General features: G+C 42.8%; 1 protein-coding gene and 1 pseudogene across 1 annotated transcript in view; both read right to left on the bottom strand.

Moving 5' to 3' along the window:
- Positions 1-16,768, bottom strand: part of NVL (nuclear VCP like) — a 133,752-nt gene that overhangs the window by 92,609 nt on the left and 24,375 nt on the right. The window contains exons 5-8 of the mRNA XM_073628327.1: positions 16,474-16,531; positions 14,950-15,192; positions 8,726-8,852; positions 8,432-8,508 (exon numbers count right to left, since the gene is read on the bottom strand). Of these exons, the coding sequence (XP_073484428.1) occupies positions 8,432-8,508; positions 8,726-8,852; positions 14,950-15,192; positions 16,474-16,531 (505 nt within the window). The remainder of the gene's footprint in view (positions 1-8,431; positions 8,509-8,725; positions 8,853-14,949; positions 15,193-16,473; positions 16,532-16,768) is intronic.
- On the bottom strand, positions 3,181-3,299 carry LOC141142072 (5S ribosomal RNA; annotated as a pseudogene).

Below are 16,768 nucleotides of genomic sequence, written 5' to 3'. Positions count from 1 at the left end.
AAGTGTTGCTTTGGTCCGCGGTCTCTGGCACAGCCCTGTAACCTTTGAAACCCCTGAATCTTGGACTAAGAACAGCGTTAATCATCTCCGGGTGTCATCACCTGAATCTGACATCCCGTACTGGGTTTCCAATGCAGTCGGCATGATAGTGGGCTACTGAAATGAAGACCAGATCCTCAGGGCTACAACTATCCATACACAAGACGCCAAACGGTGAGCTGTATCTTACCCCTAGTACTCATAGGGAATTATCACCAGTACATCCAGTTTTTTTCCTTGTGTTGAGTTACCTTGAAGTATATCTGCATTTTCTATTATTAACCTGATTTGTATATGTTTCTTGGATAATCAATTAATTATATTTAGCTTTTACCGGCATGTCCTCCTTGAAGAATTCTTTGGGCTTCTCCCGGCTTCTGTATGCTCTCCTGATACTCCGCTTGGGGTCTCTAAAGCCTGATACACACCACTAATTTGTTTTGTTCTACCCAGCGGATTGAATATAAAATAAATAATACAGCTCAGATTGATGCCGCGGTACTAACAATCTGATGGTCGTACAGCTCCCCCCCCCCCCCCATGCTATGGTGTTCTAACAGGGGGACCCCCACCCCCCCAGTGCTCTCAGTCATTGGCTGAGAGTGCTGATCGGGAGTCGGTCAGCTGCTGGTTTTCCATGCGCGTCCAACAGAAGCAGATTGAACGGCCGGCTTCTGTCGGACCGGCTGCCATACACACGGGGCAAATGTCGGCCAGATGTTGCAAGACACAAGACATTTAGCCCATGTGTACTAGGCTTAAGGGCTTGTTTAAACTGTGTTAGTTGAGCTTAATTTTGTACCTACTACTGCAAATTTATAGGGTGACCAGGGCACATTAGAAAAATAGGGTTTTTATGACAGCTTACCTGTAAAATCCTTGTCTTTTGAAGTACATTACGGGACACAGAGCCATAGTACTTACTATGTGGGTTATAGTCCACCTTCAGGTGCTGGACACTGGCACACCCTAAACAGGAAGTTGCCTCCCTATATAACCCCTCCCACTACTGGGAGTATCTCAGTTTTGTAGTAAAGTAATACACGTGTATAGTAGAAAGAGGGGCGGGACCTCTGTGTCCCGTAATGTACGTCAAAGGAAAAGGATTTTACAGGTAAGCTGTTATAAAAATCCTATTTTCTTTAATCATACGTCACAGGACACAGAGCCATAGTAATTACTATGTGGGATGTCCCAGAGAAATGCCAAATTGAGGGGAGGGAGACACAACCAAAGTAGGGCACCATGAGATCAGAGGTTTTATACTGCTCCCTGCAGTACACTGCACCCAAAGGCGACATCCTCATGTCTTTTTACATCCATCAGAATCTGGTAAATGTATGGATTGAAGACCAAATTGCGGCCTTGTAGAATTGAGCCATGGAGGCTTAGTGATGCACTGCCCAGAAAGCACTAACAGCCCTAGAGGAGTGCGCTTTGATTTGAGTGTAGAACTACCTGTTTAAACCATAAGCTTGAATGATTACTTGTGGAATCCATTTAGAAATAGTAGATTTTGATGCTGCCTGTCCTCTTTTAGGACCTTCAGGCAACACAAACAAAACACCCGTTTTTCGAATCTGAGCAGTCTTTAAGTAGACTGCTCTCACCACATCAAGAGAATGTAGTGATTTTTCTTCCATATAACAGGGTTCTGGAAAAATGAAGGTCAATAAACAAGAACAATATCCTGGTTTAGGTAAAAACCTGATATTACCTTTGGTAAAAAGTTAGGATGAGGACGCAATACTACCTTATCCTTGAACAATAAAAATATGGCTCTTTACAAGAGCGAGCAGCCAATTCTGATACCCTTCATACAGCAGATATGGTTACCAGAAAAATAAGTTTCCTTGTCAAAAAAAGGACCAAGGGAATATGTTGTATCTGCCCCCCCAAAAAAAAGGCTGTTTTGTAATCCTGACAAAACTAAATTCAAGTCCCAAGGGTTCAGGGGTTACCTAACTGGAGATTAAGCCGTGTTGCTGCCTGAATAAAGTTATGAACCAAAGAATGCGAAGCAAGTGGTCATTGAAATAATACCGATAAGGCCAAGACCTATCCTTAGAAAGCACTCAAGGCCAGCCTCATTTCTCACCCCATCTGCAGAAAGTCAAGGATTCTACCTTTGACCTATTTCCTGGGGTGCAACTCCTGGTTTCACACTAGGAGACATATGTTTCCCAGACTAGACTCCATAATATATAATTATGGAGGCCGGCTCCCTTGCATTAACCAAGGTAGAAACTACTGAACCTGACACCCCACGCTTCTTCAAAGTGTGGGTCTCAATAGTCAGACCATTAAATTTAGTGTTTGTAAAGTAGGATGGAACACCGGACCTTGCGAGAGAAGGTCTGGCCGTGATGGTAGGGTTCATGGATCCCCTACTGCCATCTTTACGCTCTCTGCATACCAAGATTTCCTGGGCCCTGCAAGAATTAACGACTTCCCTTCCTGCTTGATCCTGCGAAGAAGTCATAGACACAGGCAGAATAGGAGGGAATGCATAAATCAGTGAGAACCGATTCCACGGGAATAGCAAGGCATCTGTTCCGCATACTAGTGGATCCTTTTTGTTCTTGACACAAAGTTGTTGATTTCTTTGTTGAACCTGGATGCAAACAGATCTATGTCTGGGATCCACCATTGTTGACAGGAAGATATCGGGGTGAAGGAACAATTCTCCCGGGAACAACTTCTGGCGACTCAAGTAGTCCGCCTGCCAATTTTCTATTCCTGGAATTAAAACTGCCGATAGGCAAAGTACATTGTTTTCTGCCCAAGATAGGATATGATTCACCTTTCTCTGGGCCGCACAACTTCTTGTGCCCTCTTGGGGATTAATATAGGCCATTGCTGTTGCATTGTCAGATTGAATCCTGGCAGGACAATACCGTAAACTGAACATCCAGGCCTTCTGGACCAAGAGCTCTACCTGAATTTCTAAAATGTTAATGGGTAAGGCCAATTCTGATCTGGGTCACTTCTCTTGGACAGTCGCCTCTTCCAGGACTGTTCCCCAACCTAAACAAAAAAAGGTTGGCATATGTTGTTACCACTTCCCAGGTAACTGAAGAAAGGATTTTTCCCTTAGTAGATTTTTGGATATTAACCATAAACTGAGGCTCCGGCGCACCCAGCCTACAGCACCTGGTATTTCCAGGTGGTCTCTCATCCGGGTACTAACTAGGCCTGACCCTGCTTAGCCTCCAAGATCAGACGAGATCGGGCGCTATCAGGGTGATGTGGCCGTAGGCTTTGGAGTCAGACACATTGGGAATGTAGAGCTTGCACCCTTTGTTCCAAGTCGATAGGATACTGTTTTGCAGCAGTCTCAAATGAAACTGAGCATAAGGAACGGCCTCGAATGAAGCCACCATCTTTCCAAGCAACCTCATGCAAAGTTTAATAGAAGAAATTCATCTTGCTTCGACCACCTAAATCAGTTCCTTTATGGCGCTGATCTTTGCCTGAGTAAGAATACCCTTTTATGGGTGAACCTATGATCGGACCCAAGTATTTTAGCCTTCTGCATGGCTTCAAAGAAGATTTCTCCTAGGTTGAGAATCCGACCTAGATATTCCAGGTAGTTGAATGTGGTGACCACACTTTGGTCTAAGCGGGCTGCCGACTGGTCTATCAAGAACAGATTGACTAGGTAAACCATAATCGTTATACCTTGGGCCCTTAATCTTGCTAGAAGAGGAGTCAGAACCTTTGTAAAACACTCAAGATACAGTAGCTGGACCAGAAAGCAGAGCTACATACTGAAAATGAAGATTTTCCAACTTGAAAAGTAGATATTACTAGCGAGCGAGGAAATAGGCATATGGAGGTATGCATCTTTGAAGTCGATTGGCGCAAGAAGTTCTCCTCCTTGTAGGATGGAGATAACGGATTTGGATTGACTCTATACGAAAAAAGAGTGGTTATATTCAGGAATTGAATTTAGATTTTTGAGATCCAGAATGTCCATTCAGATTTGGCACTGTGAAAAAAAAGAGTTTTGAATCAGACCCCAACCTCTGTTCTTATATGGGGACCCCCCATGATCACTTTTTTCTTTTTTCTCTGGATCCTTAGAAACGTTTGATCTGAGAAAACGAGGAGACGAAACTCTTGGAACTCCAGTTTGTACCCTGGAGCTATTGAGGAAGTCCCCTCATTCGTCTCGACACTCTTCCTGCCAGATCGTTGAGAACTGCAGAAGTTTTCCCCCTATTCTATTGAACCTGAAGGTGGAAGCCGCTGTGACTGCCTGGAGGCTGATGCCTCTGGCACAGGAGAAGGAGCTTTAAAACAAAAATACATTTACTCCTTTTCTTAAATGGCAAAAGGGGTGCTTTCCACTAGCATTTCTTTGGATGTATTATCCAAAATATCCCCAAATAGCTGCTTCACCGCAAAAAGGAAGACTAGCCAGGAGCTTCTTACAAAGCGCACAGCGAAGGGCGCAAGGCCTGAAGGATAGAATCTCTCATAGCAACTATTGCAAACATAAAGCTGCCTCCTGGGCCTGCTGAGCAGGATAACCTTGAACACCTGTTTAAACTGGCCTCTCAATGATTAAGCAATTACTGTCAGCGCAGGCTGAGACACTCAATCTGCCAGAGAAAAAAAGTGTTTTTTTTTCCAATAGGAATTCCACCTTTTTATCCGTTGGATCCCTAAGTATTTGAGCATTGTCTGCCGGACAAGTCAAACTTATTCAGGGAGGATATAGCAGCGTCAATTGCTGGTATACCCTACTTAGTGAATTTCCTCCACCATAGGATAAAGTGTGAAAACTTTTTAGGAGGGAAGAAAAAAAAAAATGCTTAACCTGTGTGATCCTCTCAGATACAAAAAAACTTTTCCAGCAATGAATGGACAGGAAAAGGTATGCACAACTTGAGGAGGCTTTAGTGAACCCAAACACTCAGTTAAGGGTACATAAATGTGGAGCAATCATTCAGCAAGAAATTGCACCATCAATCTTAAGATTGGAACAGCTGATTCTCCCACATTTGACACCTCAGAAGAGGAGTCATCAGCCTTACCACAGTCCCAAGGGAATTAGTCTTCTCCTGCCCCCAGTTCCTCAGTTTGAGGGTCCTGGGCAATGGAAGAGAACCTGTCGCATTTTTACCCACACTGGGATGCGATTAAAGTCGCTAAACTTTTTTTTTTTTTTAAATAATATCATAAAATAAACAGGGGCTGCAGTGTTAAAAACAGTTGCAGACATTTCATGGCCCTGATGCTCACTCTGACCAGCCACCCCCTCCCAGGGGAGAATGCCATTTGTAGAGATGAGTAGGCTTTGCAGAGCTTGAGGGAGACCCTTTTAGCTCTTTTTTGGGGGTGTTTCAACCCCCCCTTCTGACCAAAGCCCGATGCACAAAGCAGAGGTACTACCAGAAGAAATAGCATCTACTGCTTGAGCAATAGTCCAGCTACTGCCGCTGCTATTGATGCTTAGCCTGATGCAAATAGTAGATGTGTCAAATAGAAAATGCCTGTATCACCAAAACCTCTTTCATGGTTTTCTTTGCTCTTATGTCTCTCCAACAATTTTGCAGTCAGCATAAATGGAGTTTTTTTTTTTTTTTTTTTTTTTAAAAAACACACTCCCATGTTGGAGGACGCCAACGCCACGCTAAGCCCAGCTCCCACCATTACGCCCCCCCTCCTTTCTTTTTTTTTAAAAAAAAAAAGAAGGAGTTTTCCCGCGCAAGCACAGGCCTCCGATCCGACGGGATCGGCTGAGTGAGTGAGGGGCGGATGGCGTGGAGGAGACCTGGAAGCTGCCGCCATATAGGGGTGGTGAAAGAAAAAACGGCATTGCTGATAGCTTTGAGTTCAGCTCAGGTGGGGGTGTCTGGAGGAAGCAAAACCCCCCAAACTTACCAGAGGTCTGCCTGCTAGCCGGAAGAAGAAAGTCTGCTGCTTCTGTGACACAGTGTGACTCTGAGCAAAGCATGAGAAGGTATGTGCTCCATACAGCCCCCAGTGGTGAAAGTTAGGCATGACACCATTTACTTTAACCAAATGCCGACCAGCCGTCGCAGTTATACTGCGGCAGCATGGCACGGCTGAGCGAAACAACGTTATGTAACGTCGCTTCGCCCTGTGGCCACCAGGGGGCACATGCGCACCGCCGCTCGCTCCCCGAGCCGATGCGAGTGCCCGGCGGTCTAGGTCACCGCCGGGCTCCAGCGATCACTCGGGGGACCCGGAGAACCCAGAAGTGTGTGCAGGGAACTGACAGATCATCTGTTCATACAGGGAATGAACAGCGATCTGTTAGTTTCCCTGCACAATTCCCATCCCCCTTCAGTTAGAACACAAACTAGGACACACATTAACCCCTTCACTGCCCCCTAGTGTTAACCCCTTCACTGCCAGTGACATTTTTACATTAATCAATGCATTTTTAATCGCACTGATTGCTGTATTAATGCCAATGGTCCCAAAAATGTGTCAAAATTGTCCGACGTGTCCGCCATAATGTCGCAGTCATGATAAAAAAAAAAAATAAATAAATAAAAATCGCTGATCGCCGCCATTACTAGTAAAAAAAAAAATATGATTAAATAAAAATGCTATAAAACTATCCCCTATTTTGTAGACGCTATAACTTTTGCGCAAACTAATCAATATACGCTTATTGCGATTTTTTTTTACCAAAAATATGTAGAATACTATCGGCCTAAACTGAGGGAAACATTTTTTTTTATATATTTTTTTGGGGATATTTATTATAGCAAAAAGTAAAAAATGCGTTTTTTCAAAATTGTCGCTCTTTTTGTTTATCGCACAAAAAATAAAAAAAAAATAAAAAAATCGCAGAGGTGATCAAATACCACCAAAAGAAAGCTCTATTTGTGGGAAAAAAAGGATGTCAATTTTGTTTGGGAGCCACGTCGCACGACCGCGCAATTGTCAGTTAAAGCGACGCAGTGCCGAATCGCAAAAAACGCTCTGGTCTTTGGGCAGCCAAATGGTCCGGGGCTGAAGTGGTTAAAGAAGACATTTTATAAGAAAATTTAAAAATTCCTTAGAAAAACTCCACTTACATTTCCCGCCGCAGGGTTTTCTGTGGTAAAAATGACAGATTTTTCACTCTTCACGGTGGGTTCCGTTAACAAACCTTCAGTAACCAGGGACCCTCGGGGAACATACAATCCTGGACCTGTAAAATGCACCCCGCCAGTAAAACTTTATGGCCTTAATACCAAAAGTACAGGATCCCGGTGTCCAGCTCTCTAAAAAGAGAAGCGTTAGAGGCCAAACCTCATTTCTTCGGATACGAGGCCCGGGCACCATTCAATTCGGCCTAAAAGACACTTTGAATGGATCCGGCTGCATAGCTAGCCCCAGCAAGGATTGCTCCAGAGGAGCTCAGCACAGCACATCTTTACACATGACCAACACCTAAGACACTGGCAAAAAACTGAGATACTCACAGAAGTGGGAGAGGTTATATAGGGAGGCAACTACCTGTTTAGGGTGTGCCAGTGTCCAGCACCTGAAGGTGGACTATAACCCACATAGTAATTACTATGGCTCTGTGTCCCGTGATATACGATTAAAGAAACCTATGTGCCCTGTTCACATGATACATGTGCAGTGGTATGAAGAAAAATTCAATTTTCTAAAATCCTATAAAATGCAGTTCTGTCTGCAGTCCACCACTGGCTGACTGCAATTGGTACATATGAAAAAAAGCCCTTGCCCAGATCCTAGGCATAACGTTAGCAGCTTTACCACTGCATGGAAAACAGGTAGAAATTTGAAAGTGGTTGTAAACCTCAGACATGAAATATGAACATAGCATATGCCCTACAGTGTCTCAATTAGGAACACTAAATGGCAATCAATCCTGTCTGCTGCTTCCTTCCTCTATCAGCATGAATCACTTCTGACAAGTTTTCCTGACACCAAGAGAAAAAAGGAGGAGGGAGGGATCTCCAGCACACGGCCTGTGATTGACACCCTCAGCCCTGTTCCTGCGTGCTGTGTGAAGGGGGGGTGTGTCCCTTCCCTCCAATCAAAAGCTCTCCCAGCTGAGCTCTGCAGAGTGTAATTTCAGCTCTCTGCCCATTTTCTGAAAGTTTGGATAAGTTTTATAAATTTTGGACTTTGAATGGCTGTAGAGAGGAGACGACTGCAGATAAACAGGTACAACTTATGTAGAAGGATATAAACGTGATTCTGCACAGGAGGGCCACCCTGTAGCAGTTAATATGCTATAGGGCGGTCCTTAACTGGTTAAAGCATTCCACAGATGGGAAATATGGAGGCATAATTAACAGTGCAAAATGAATCATGCTAAGTAATCAGTCATTGAGTAATGCTCAACATGTTGTAAAACTGAAAAACGTATTGGTTGTTATGAGAAACATACTGCCAAGGTTTCGTCGTTTCCTCCTACATCGTCAAATCGAAGAGACGATCTCTGCAACTCAAAAACTTTTCCTTTACCTGGGGTTAAAAAGGAAAAAAAAAAAAAAAAATGAAGGTTAGCCATTACCTTACCAGTGTAGGCAGCCATAGAGCAAGTATAACAAGCGAAGTGGTCATTTACTAGGAACTGTACAGATGTAGATAAGAATATATTTTCTTGGGGTCGCCATAAAATCCTTTTCCTACATTAAAAACATTTCCACAATAGAAGAAATCCAAGCTTTACGGGTCTCACCTTTATTCTTCATAATAGCAGACTTTATCTCCTCGTCCACATCTTGAGACTCGGACTTCACCTTTTGGGATTTCTTTCCTTTGCGCTTCTTCTTTTCACTCTCCAGGAGAGAAACATCCACAGATGTCTATAAAACACAGAGCATTTCTAAGATGAATCCAAACAAAAAAAGTGTTTTTTTACAACGTTACCACTATCAAAGGCGTATCAACTTATGAAAATAGGCAGAAGAAAATAGTGGAAACTAGAGCTACAAGAGAATCACATGTTTAAAGTAGTAAAAAAAAAAAAAAAAAAAAATTAAGGAGGGAAAGACATGCCTATATTTTCAAAGTTGAGGTTTTTTGAGTTTACGGTGTCCCAGTTGGGTGTATTTAGACCCAGTTACCAGGGTAAAAGTTGAGGGGGAAAATCCTCCCAATGGGACACTTGTTTCTGTGATAACAAGAAGGGGAACTTATAGGGTTCACTATTGTAATTAATTATAAAGGCATTAGTATATAAAAAAAAAATGTACATATCTAAAAGCACCATGGCACTCTACAGCATATGCTGAAGAAGTCCTGATTGGAGGACATAACGGGTACAGGGGCGGAGCCACGTTCCAATGTCATCCTCACGCCATCACACTTGTTACATCAATGTTAGTGGTGAGCTGTACTACACGGAGATCTTGTTGCAAATGAGCACTATAAGTTCCCCTTCTTGTTTTATGTGGATTTGCCTGATTAAATCAATGGATTAAGGCTTGGTTCACACTGGTGCGATGCGAGAAAGCCTGCGAATCCTGTGAGGGTTCCCGCATCGCACCTGAATCGCCGGCGGTTCACACTGACATCTGCGAACCGCTGCGGGTGTCAATGTAAAGTGAATGACACCCCCAGATCTGTTTGCAGTGTGAACTGTGAAATGGTGCAGGAATTGGATCGCATAGGTGTGAGCACCCATGCGATCCAATTCCAGTGCGGACCAAAATAAGGGTGCTGCACCATTTTGGTGCCAATGCGATTTCATCCATACAGTTTTTATGACTGAATTCGCACAGACATCGCATTTGTGATCTGCACAGCAATGCGGTGCGAATCACATGCAAATTCTGTGATTGCACAAGTGAGAACCCAGCCTTAAGGAGAAAGAGTTGTAATGAAGCATAAATGGAGAGGAGATTGTCTTGGTTAACCCTATTAGGGTAGCTGCTTTGTATCACCTCATTTTCTTTGAGGTCAGAATTGGAAGTGAGCAAAACTATATAACACTGGGTGGAGTGCTATTCTTTTTCTTCTGAGGGTCTTTGGGAGTTATCACGGAAGAATCTTATCTGCCATAGGATTGGTGTGGGTCTCCTCAGATCTATTTGATCCTATTTCATGAAAGACTTTTTGTATTACATATTATATTTATGGATTTTTAAAGTGGATTTTTAGTTCATTTGTTTTTTATTACACTAGATATTATAAGTTCACAAATGAGTTCCAACCACCTATCCCTCCAAGCAGTAAACGATTACTTGTAGAACCCTTCACCTTCTCATCTCTATTCTGCAACTGACCACCTATATGACAAAATCTCTCCCGCCCTGGCCACCTCTGTCTACAACAGTTCACTCTCATCCTCACTGGATGCACTTGCTCGCTTATTAATAACGTGTTATCCAATCGTCGTCAGCTCTTCTCTACCTTTAACTCTCCTCTGTTGCGTCCCACAACTCCCTCTACCCACTAACTTAAAGACAAGATTGATGCAATACGTGAGGACACCTCCACTGTATGGATATCTTCCCCACTTAACATACCTTGTCTAACAGCACAGTCAACACTTTCCTCCTTTGAACCGGCTACTACTGAAGAGGTTACAAAGCCTCTCAGATGTCCACCTTACCAATTGTCCCCTGGATCCTCTTACCTCTTAACTACTACAGTCACCCTCTTAGGCTCCATGCACACAGGACGCTAAAAAAAGTCATTTTGGACGTAAGATTGCTGGCAGGAAAACGCTGCTTTAAAAATGCGACTTTATCAGCATTTTGCATTGGCGTCAATGCGCGTTTAGCCACGTTTCTCTGCATCTACTCAAAATCAATGGTTCCCTATGGGAGCTCATTGATTTGAATAGAAGTCGGAATCATGATGATCCGACTTGCGATGAGACTTGTGTGCTGAGGATGAAGGGGAACCCCCGCTAAAATGAAAAAAAATAATTGGCGTGGGGTTCCCCCCTTCGGACGATACCAGACTCTTGGGTCTGGTAGGGATTTTATGGGAAAATCCCATGCCAAAAAAATGGCCCCCCACCCCAAAGCACCTTGTCCCCATGTGGATGACAATAATGGCCTCTTCCCGACAACCCTGGCCGGTGGTTGTCGGGGTCTGTGGGCGGGGGCTTATCGGAATCTGGAAGCCTCCTTTAACAAGGGGGCCCCCAGATCCTGCCCCCCCCCCCACCCTATGTGAATTAGTATGGGGTACATATCCCTACCTATTTACCTAAAAAAGAAAAAAAAAAAAAAAAAAGTGTCAAAAATAAACACAGTACACAGGTTTTTAAAGTATTTGTTTGAGCAGCTCCGGCATCTCTTTCTATTTCTTCTCCCCTCTCCACTTCTTCTCTATCCGCTGTTTTCTCGCTCTTTTGCCAGGTCTTCCCCGCTGTCTTCTCCCTCTGTTCTTCTTCCGATGTTGACTTGACGCGATCTCCCGATGTAATGCTGGGTCCGCCGTGTGCAATGACATATTGGCATTGGGCGGGGCCATCCGCCGTCTTCCGGAGGCCTCGCCCCTTGTAACATCGTCCCATCACGCCCCGGGTGGTAACGTCATAAGGAGGCGGGGCCTCTGGATGACATCAGTGGGTGGCCCCGCCCCATGCCAATAAGTCATTGCACATGGGGGGACCCAGCACCGGGAGATCGCGTCAGGTCTACCATCTCTACGCCGATGACACCCAATCTATCTACTCCTCACCTCACTCCTTCAGTGTCCTCTTGCATTACTAACTTACTGACATTTCAGTGATACAAAAAGACGCCACTTGCTCACATCTGACATTTCAACATGGATGTTGCACCACTTCCTTAAACTAAAATCGCTTTTAACCGCCACTAGCGGCCGAATAAAGGGTTAAATGTGCCCACGAAGCGCCACTGCCGAGGTGCTTTGGCAGGGGTGTCCATTCATTTTAATAGGCAGATGCTGCTTGCAGGACATTTTTTTAACATCCCGCCAGCGCAGCGCCCCCGTGTGAAAGCACTCTGGCTTTCACACTGGGACTGCAGGGGAGGTGTTTTTCAGGCGCTTTACAGGCGCTATTTTTAGCCCAAAAGCGCCTGAAAAACGCCCCAGTGTGAAAGGGGTCTAACAGTGCATACTTTTAGCACTGATCACTGTAATGTCACTGGTTCCCAATAAAAGTGTCGAAAGTGTCAGTTAGATGTCCGACCTGTCTGCCACAATGTCGCAGTCCCGCTAAAAATCGCTCATCACCGCCATTACTAGTAAAATAAATAAATAAGCCATAAAACATCCCATAGTTTGTAGACGCTATAACTTTTGCCCAAACCAATCAATATACGCTTATTGGGAATTTTTTTACCAAGAATATGTAGCAGAATACATATTGGCCTAAATTGATGAAGAAATACGTTTCTACATTTTTTTATTGGATGAGTTTTTGTGTATATACAGCAAAAAATAAAAACCACAGAGGTGATCGAATACCACCAAAACAAATCTCTATTTGTGGCAAACAAAGACATCAATTTTATTTGGGTACAGTGTGGCATGACCGTGCAATTGTCAGTTAAAGTAACGCAGCGCCATATCGCAAAAAATGGCCTGGTCATTAAGGGGGTAAAACCTTCCGGGGCTGAGTGGTTAACTAATGACACCGCCAAGCTACTTATTCACTCCCTTGTTACGTTTGCCTTGACTATTGTAACACCTTCTTCATAGGCCTACCTCTCTAGAGGCTCCCATCTCTTCTTCAGTCTCTTATGAATGCTGCAGCCAGACTCATCTACCTTACCAACCGCTCAGTGTCTGCTACCCCTCTCCGCCAATCCCTACATTGGCTTTTGATTGCCCAGCGAGTTAAATTTAAAATGCTAAAATCATACAAAGCCATTCACAACTCTGCCCCGAGCTACATCACCAATCTTGTCTCCAAATATCACCCAAACTGTGCTCTCAGCTCCACACAAGATCTCCTGCTCTCAAGCTCTATCCTCTACCATCCTCTGGAACTCTCTACCTCAATCTGTCCGGCTATCTCCTACTCTGGCTGCCTTTAGACGATCCCTGAAAACTCATCTCTTCAGGGAAGCCTATGACACCTCCAACTAATCTCTTACCACTTCCATCAGCTCATCCCCCACAGATACAACCTTTTGTACCACTTGCCTCAACCTATTAGATTGTAAGCTCTTATGAGCAGGGCACTCAATTTCAATAAGCAAGTGTTATACCCTACAGCACGTGCCTCCCACCCAGGGACATTTGCGAGGGGCTAAGTCACCAGTACCTCACAATACCAGGAACTGGGGAAGAAAAGAAAAAACTGTAGGTTAACAGCTAAAGATTTGATCTTTTTAGATTATGTCAAGAGGATTCAGGATCAGCATGCCGAGTGGTAAGCTCAACCAATTTTCCTGTACGGAGGGGAAAGTTCCGCTTCAAAGGAAAGGAAGCCTATCATTAGGCCAATAAAAGGGATGCCACTGTAGCCCCTACTTCTGAAAACACTAGTTTATCAGCTATTATACTGACCCTGTCTATTAAATCTAAATGAGCGTACAATCCAATTTAAATCTACCAAAAACTGAATAGAACAAGGGCCAGCCTAAATGGATATAGTTTAGGTAGGTCCTCATGTAACATATTTTTGGTAAATCCAAAATTGATTGCACAAAGATTGTACAGTCATATTGACACATGTCTAGTGAGCTTAAAGGGTTAACGCAACTTTGCAAATAGCAAGCTGCCTCACAAAAAGCACACTCTTGGATTCAAAACTCCAAGCATGTGCTACTTTATCCATCAAAGTACCTCTGAGCTCAGTGCCATGAAGACAGGGTAGACAGCACACTGTGCATGCACGGTGTTTGAATCCGAGACACAGCATATGCTTGTGATGGTGGAGGCGAGTATCAGCGGCTGGAGCATCAGAGAAATGTCCTAGTAACAGGGCAGGATGGAGGAAAGCCTGCTATGGGAGTTTTTTTGTACAGGCTTCTGCAGAGGCGAAAATTGCCTATAGCAGTAGCAGGTACATAATTCAATATTGTTATTTTTTATCTACTGGCACCCCTTAACTGCATTAGAAGTTTTTTTGAAAAGGTGAACTAAACCCTTTAAGTCGGTGCCTGCAATATCAAAAAAAGAGAGGTCAGCAATGGCATTCTTATCATTAAAACAAGATGGCAGAGCAGGACATTGCTGATTTTCCACACTTACTGATCCATTTAAAACTTTATTTTTCTTTTTCTTTATTTAGAAAGTCAATTTTATTTAGAACCTAGAGAATACCGATTTAGTCTGCCTTTACCCCAAGCCATTCCACTGCGGTATTTTGCGCTTTAATGTCTGTTACATTAAAGCACATTTATTTAGAACAGATTGCAATCTATGGCAACAGACGAAAAACTGGACTTGCAATTTCTTTTACTCAATGCAACACACCACAGAGCATGGCATGTGTGCGGCTCCTTTGGCTTCAACTGTACTTGTGCATTGGGGTGCAATTCTTGATGTAGTATTAACAGAGTATACCAAGATGATAGCTGAATACGCTTAACTTGTAAAGGTTGAGCTTAGCCAACCTGGCAAATAATTCTAGCAGTCAGTGAAGATGCCTATCACTACGATAAATAATTAGGAAGCAGGAACGGGTGGATCCATGCTCGAACTTCATAGGAAAAGTCAGGTTTTGTATATAATTTCAGTTGCTTCTCTCTCTGGTTCTACTGACCGATTCAACGTGCATTTTTCACAGAAAGCATCCCCTCCATGTGTTTTTCCCCATAATAAGCTCAGTTTGATCTGTTCAGGTTTACTTTAAAACGGGATAGATTATATATATATATATATATATATATATATATATATATATATATATATATATATATATATATATATATATATATATATATATATATATATATATATATACACACACACACACACACACACAGTGCTAAAGCACAGCAGTAGCAATAAGGACAGGAGGCCCACCTCCTTCTCCTTATCATCGCACAGATCTATGAAGATGTTCTTCTCTATGGTCTTGATGGGATTTTTGTCAATGAACCATCCAACTTCTGGGGTTCTTGGGTGCACAGCTGTGTGGGGTTGTGCAGCAGATCTGGAAGGGGCTGGGGTGCTGGTGTCTGGGGTCTCATTTTTGGAGGGCGTATCCGAGTCAGGGTTTCCTTTCCGATACAAAGACAGCAGAGAGGAGTTCATGTGATTTGAGGACTAGGTAAAAAAAAAAAAAAAAAAAAAAAAAAAGACAAAAAAAAAGTTACACTAGCAGATATCAAAAATGTATTTATCACTGTTCTGATATTTTATTTATTCAAATCAGTCTCACTAGAAGTTAAGCTTGTTAAATCCCCCCAGGGGACCCTGTGCACGTAACATGGTCCAAAAAGGTAGAGTTAGTCTTTAAGTATGTAGAAGTCTTCACAATTTGACTTCTCATAGCATGTAACTACTAGAGGTGATTATATTAGTACAGCATTTTACACATTACACTTAATATGTATATTGGATAAAACTTATGTTGCCAGTGCACTAGCGGTTTGAATGCAAAATTATGATTCACCATTATTCCATCATCCTAGAAATCAATGTTTCAGGTCCACATAAATTCCCTTTACAAAAGGTACAAAAGGAGATGTATAAACCTGCAGAGATACTGGGGTGTTTCCAACTATTGGTTGTAGAACAATGGATGATTACTTCAGCACCCCATTAAAGAAAGGTCTACACTTCCCAAGGTATGCATATTGGACAGTGTAACTTTGTGCAACAAGGACCTCGTCTGGTGATAAGTGGAAGTACAGCCAGAAAGTGATTTGATTTATCCAACAGGACATGGCTTATTGGACATTACTACTAATCAAATTTCATGTCATTTAGGCACAATAGGCAGCAAAATACTTTATAATAACGGTAATCTTCTACATTCCACAAATTAGAAACACTTATTTTTATGAACTCCAGTCTTCAAGTCTTTCTGTGCAAGTTTCACTGTCACAGAGTTGATAGTTAAAAGTCCACCCAAAAATAATAATAATTTTGTTTTTGGTGGACACTGAATGGCCCTGATACTCACCTTTTCTGCACACCCTCACCCCTCTCTTCACTTGTGGAAGCGCCAAGAGTGGAAGCTTACACCAGGTTAAAGTTTTAGCAATTGTTAGCTTTAGCAATCTAAACATCAGTTCGGGTTCAAATCTGCATTAATGAACATCTCCCCTCCCCATGTAACTTCAGGCCTGTCAATCGTCTACTTAGATCACTCTATCCTGAGAGGATAGAAATAAGGTCACATGCTCCCAATGCTCAGAAATGCCTTATTTTTCTCAGCACTCCTGCAGAAAAACGGAGCAGCAAGGGAAGAATGGCAAAAGTGGAGTGCAGTGGAGAGGGGGTGCTCCATCAAAAGAACCTAACATTTTAATTGTTTTTAAGTATTTGCTACTCATCTTTTGCGGGAATACTACTACATGATCTACGTGCCCTTCTACTTACTGGCTGATCTGTATAGTCATCAGTATCTGTCGAGTCATCGGACAATCTTTCCATATCTCTGTATAAAAGAAAAACCTAAAATTAGTCAGATAAATCAAACTGTACATTACAGAACAAAAAAAACCCAAAAAACTGATGACTACAAAAATAGATGAACACTGAGAACAGCATGACTTTGAAAAGAATTTCCAAGACAGAACAGGTAAAAGATTTGAATAACTGGGGCAAAATTATTAGAAAGAGGGAAAAAAAAAAAAAAATTAAGAAACTGTCTTCTGCAAATAATAGCACAATG

Source organism: Aquarana catesbeiana, linkage group LG04 (genome assembly GCF_042186555.1).
Source record: "Aquarana catesbeiana isolate 2022-GZ linkage group LG04, ASM4218655v1, whole genome shotgun sequence".
NCBI lineage: Eukaryota > Metazoa > Chordata > Amphibia > Anura > Ranidae > Aquarana > Aquarana catesbeiana.
This window is presented reverse-complemented; position numbering and strand designations above follow the sequence as displayed.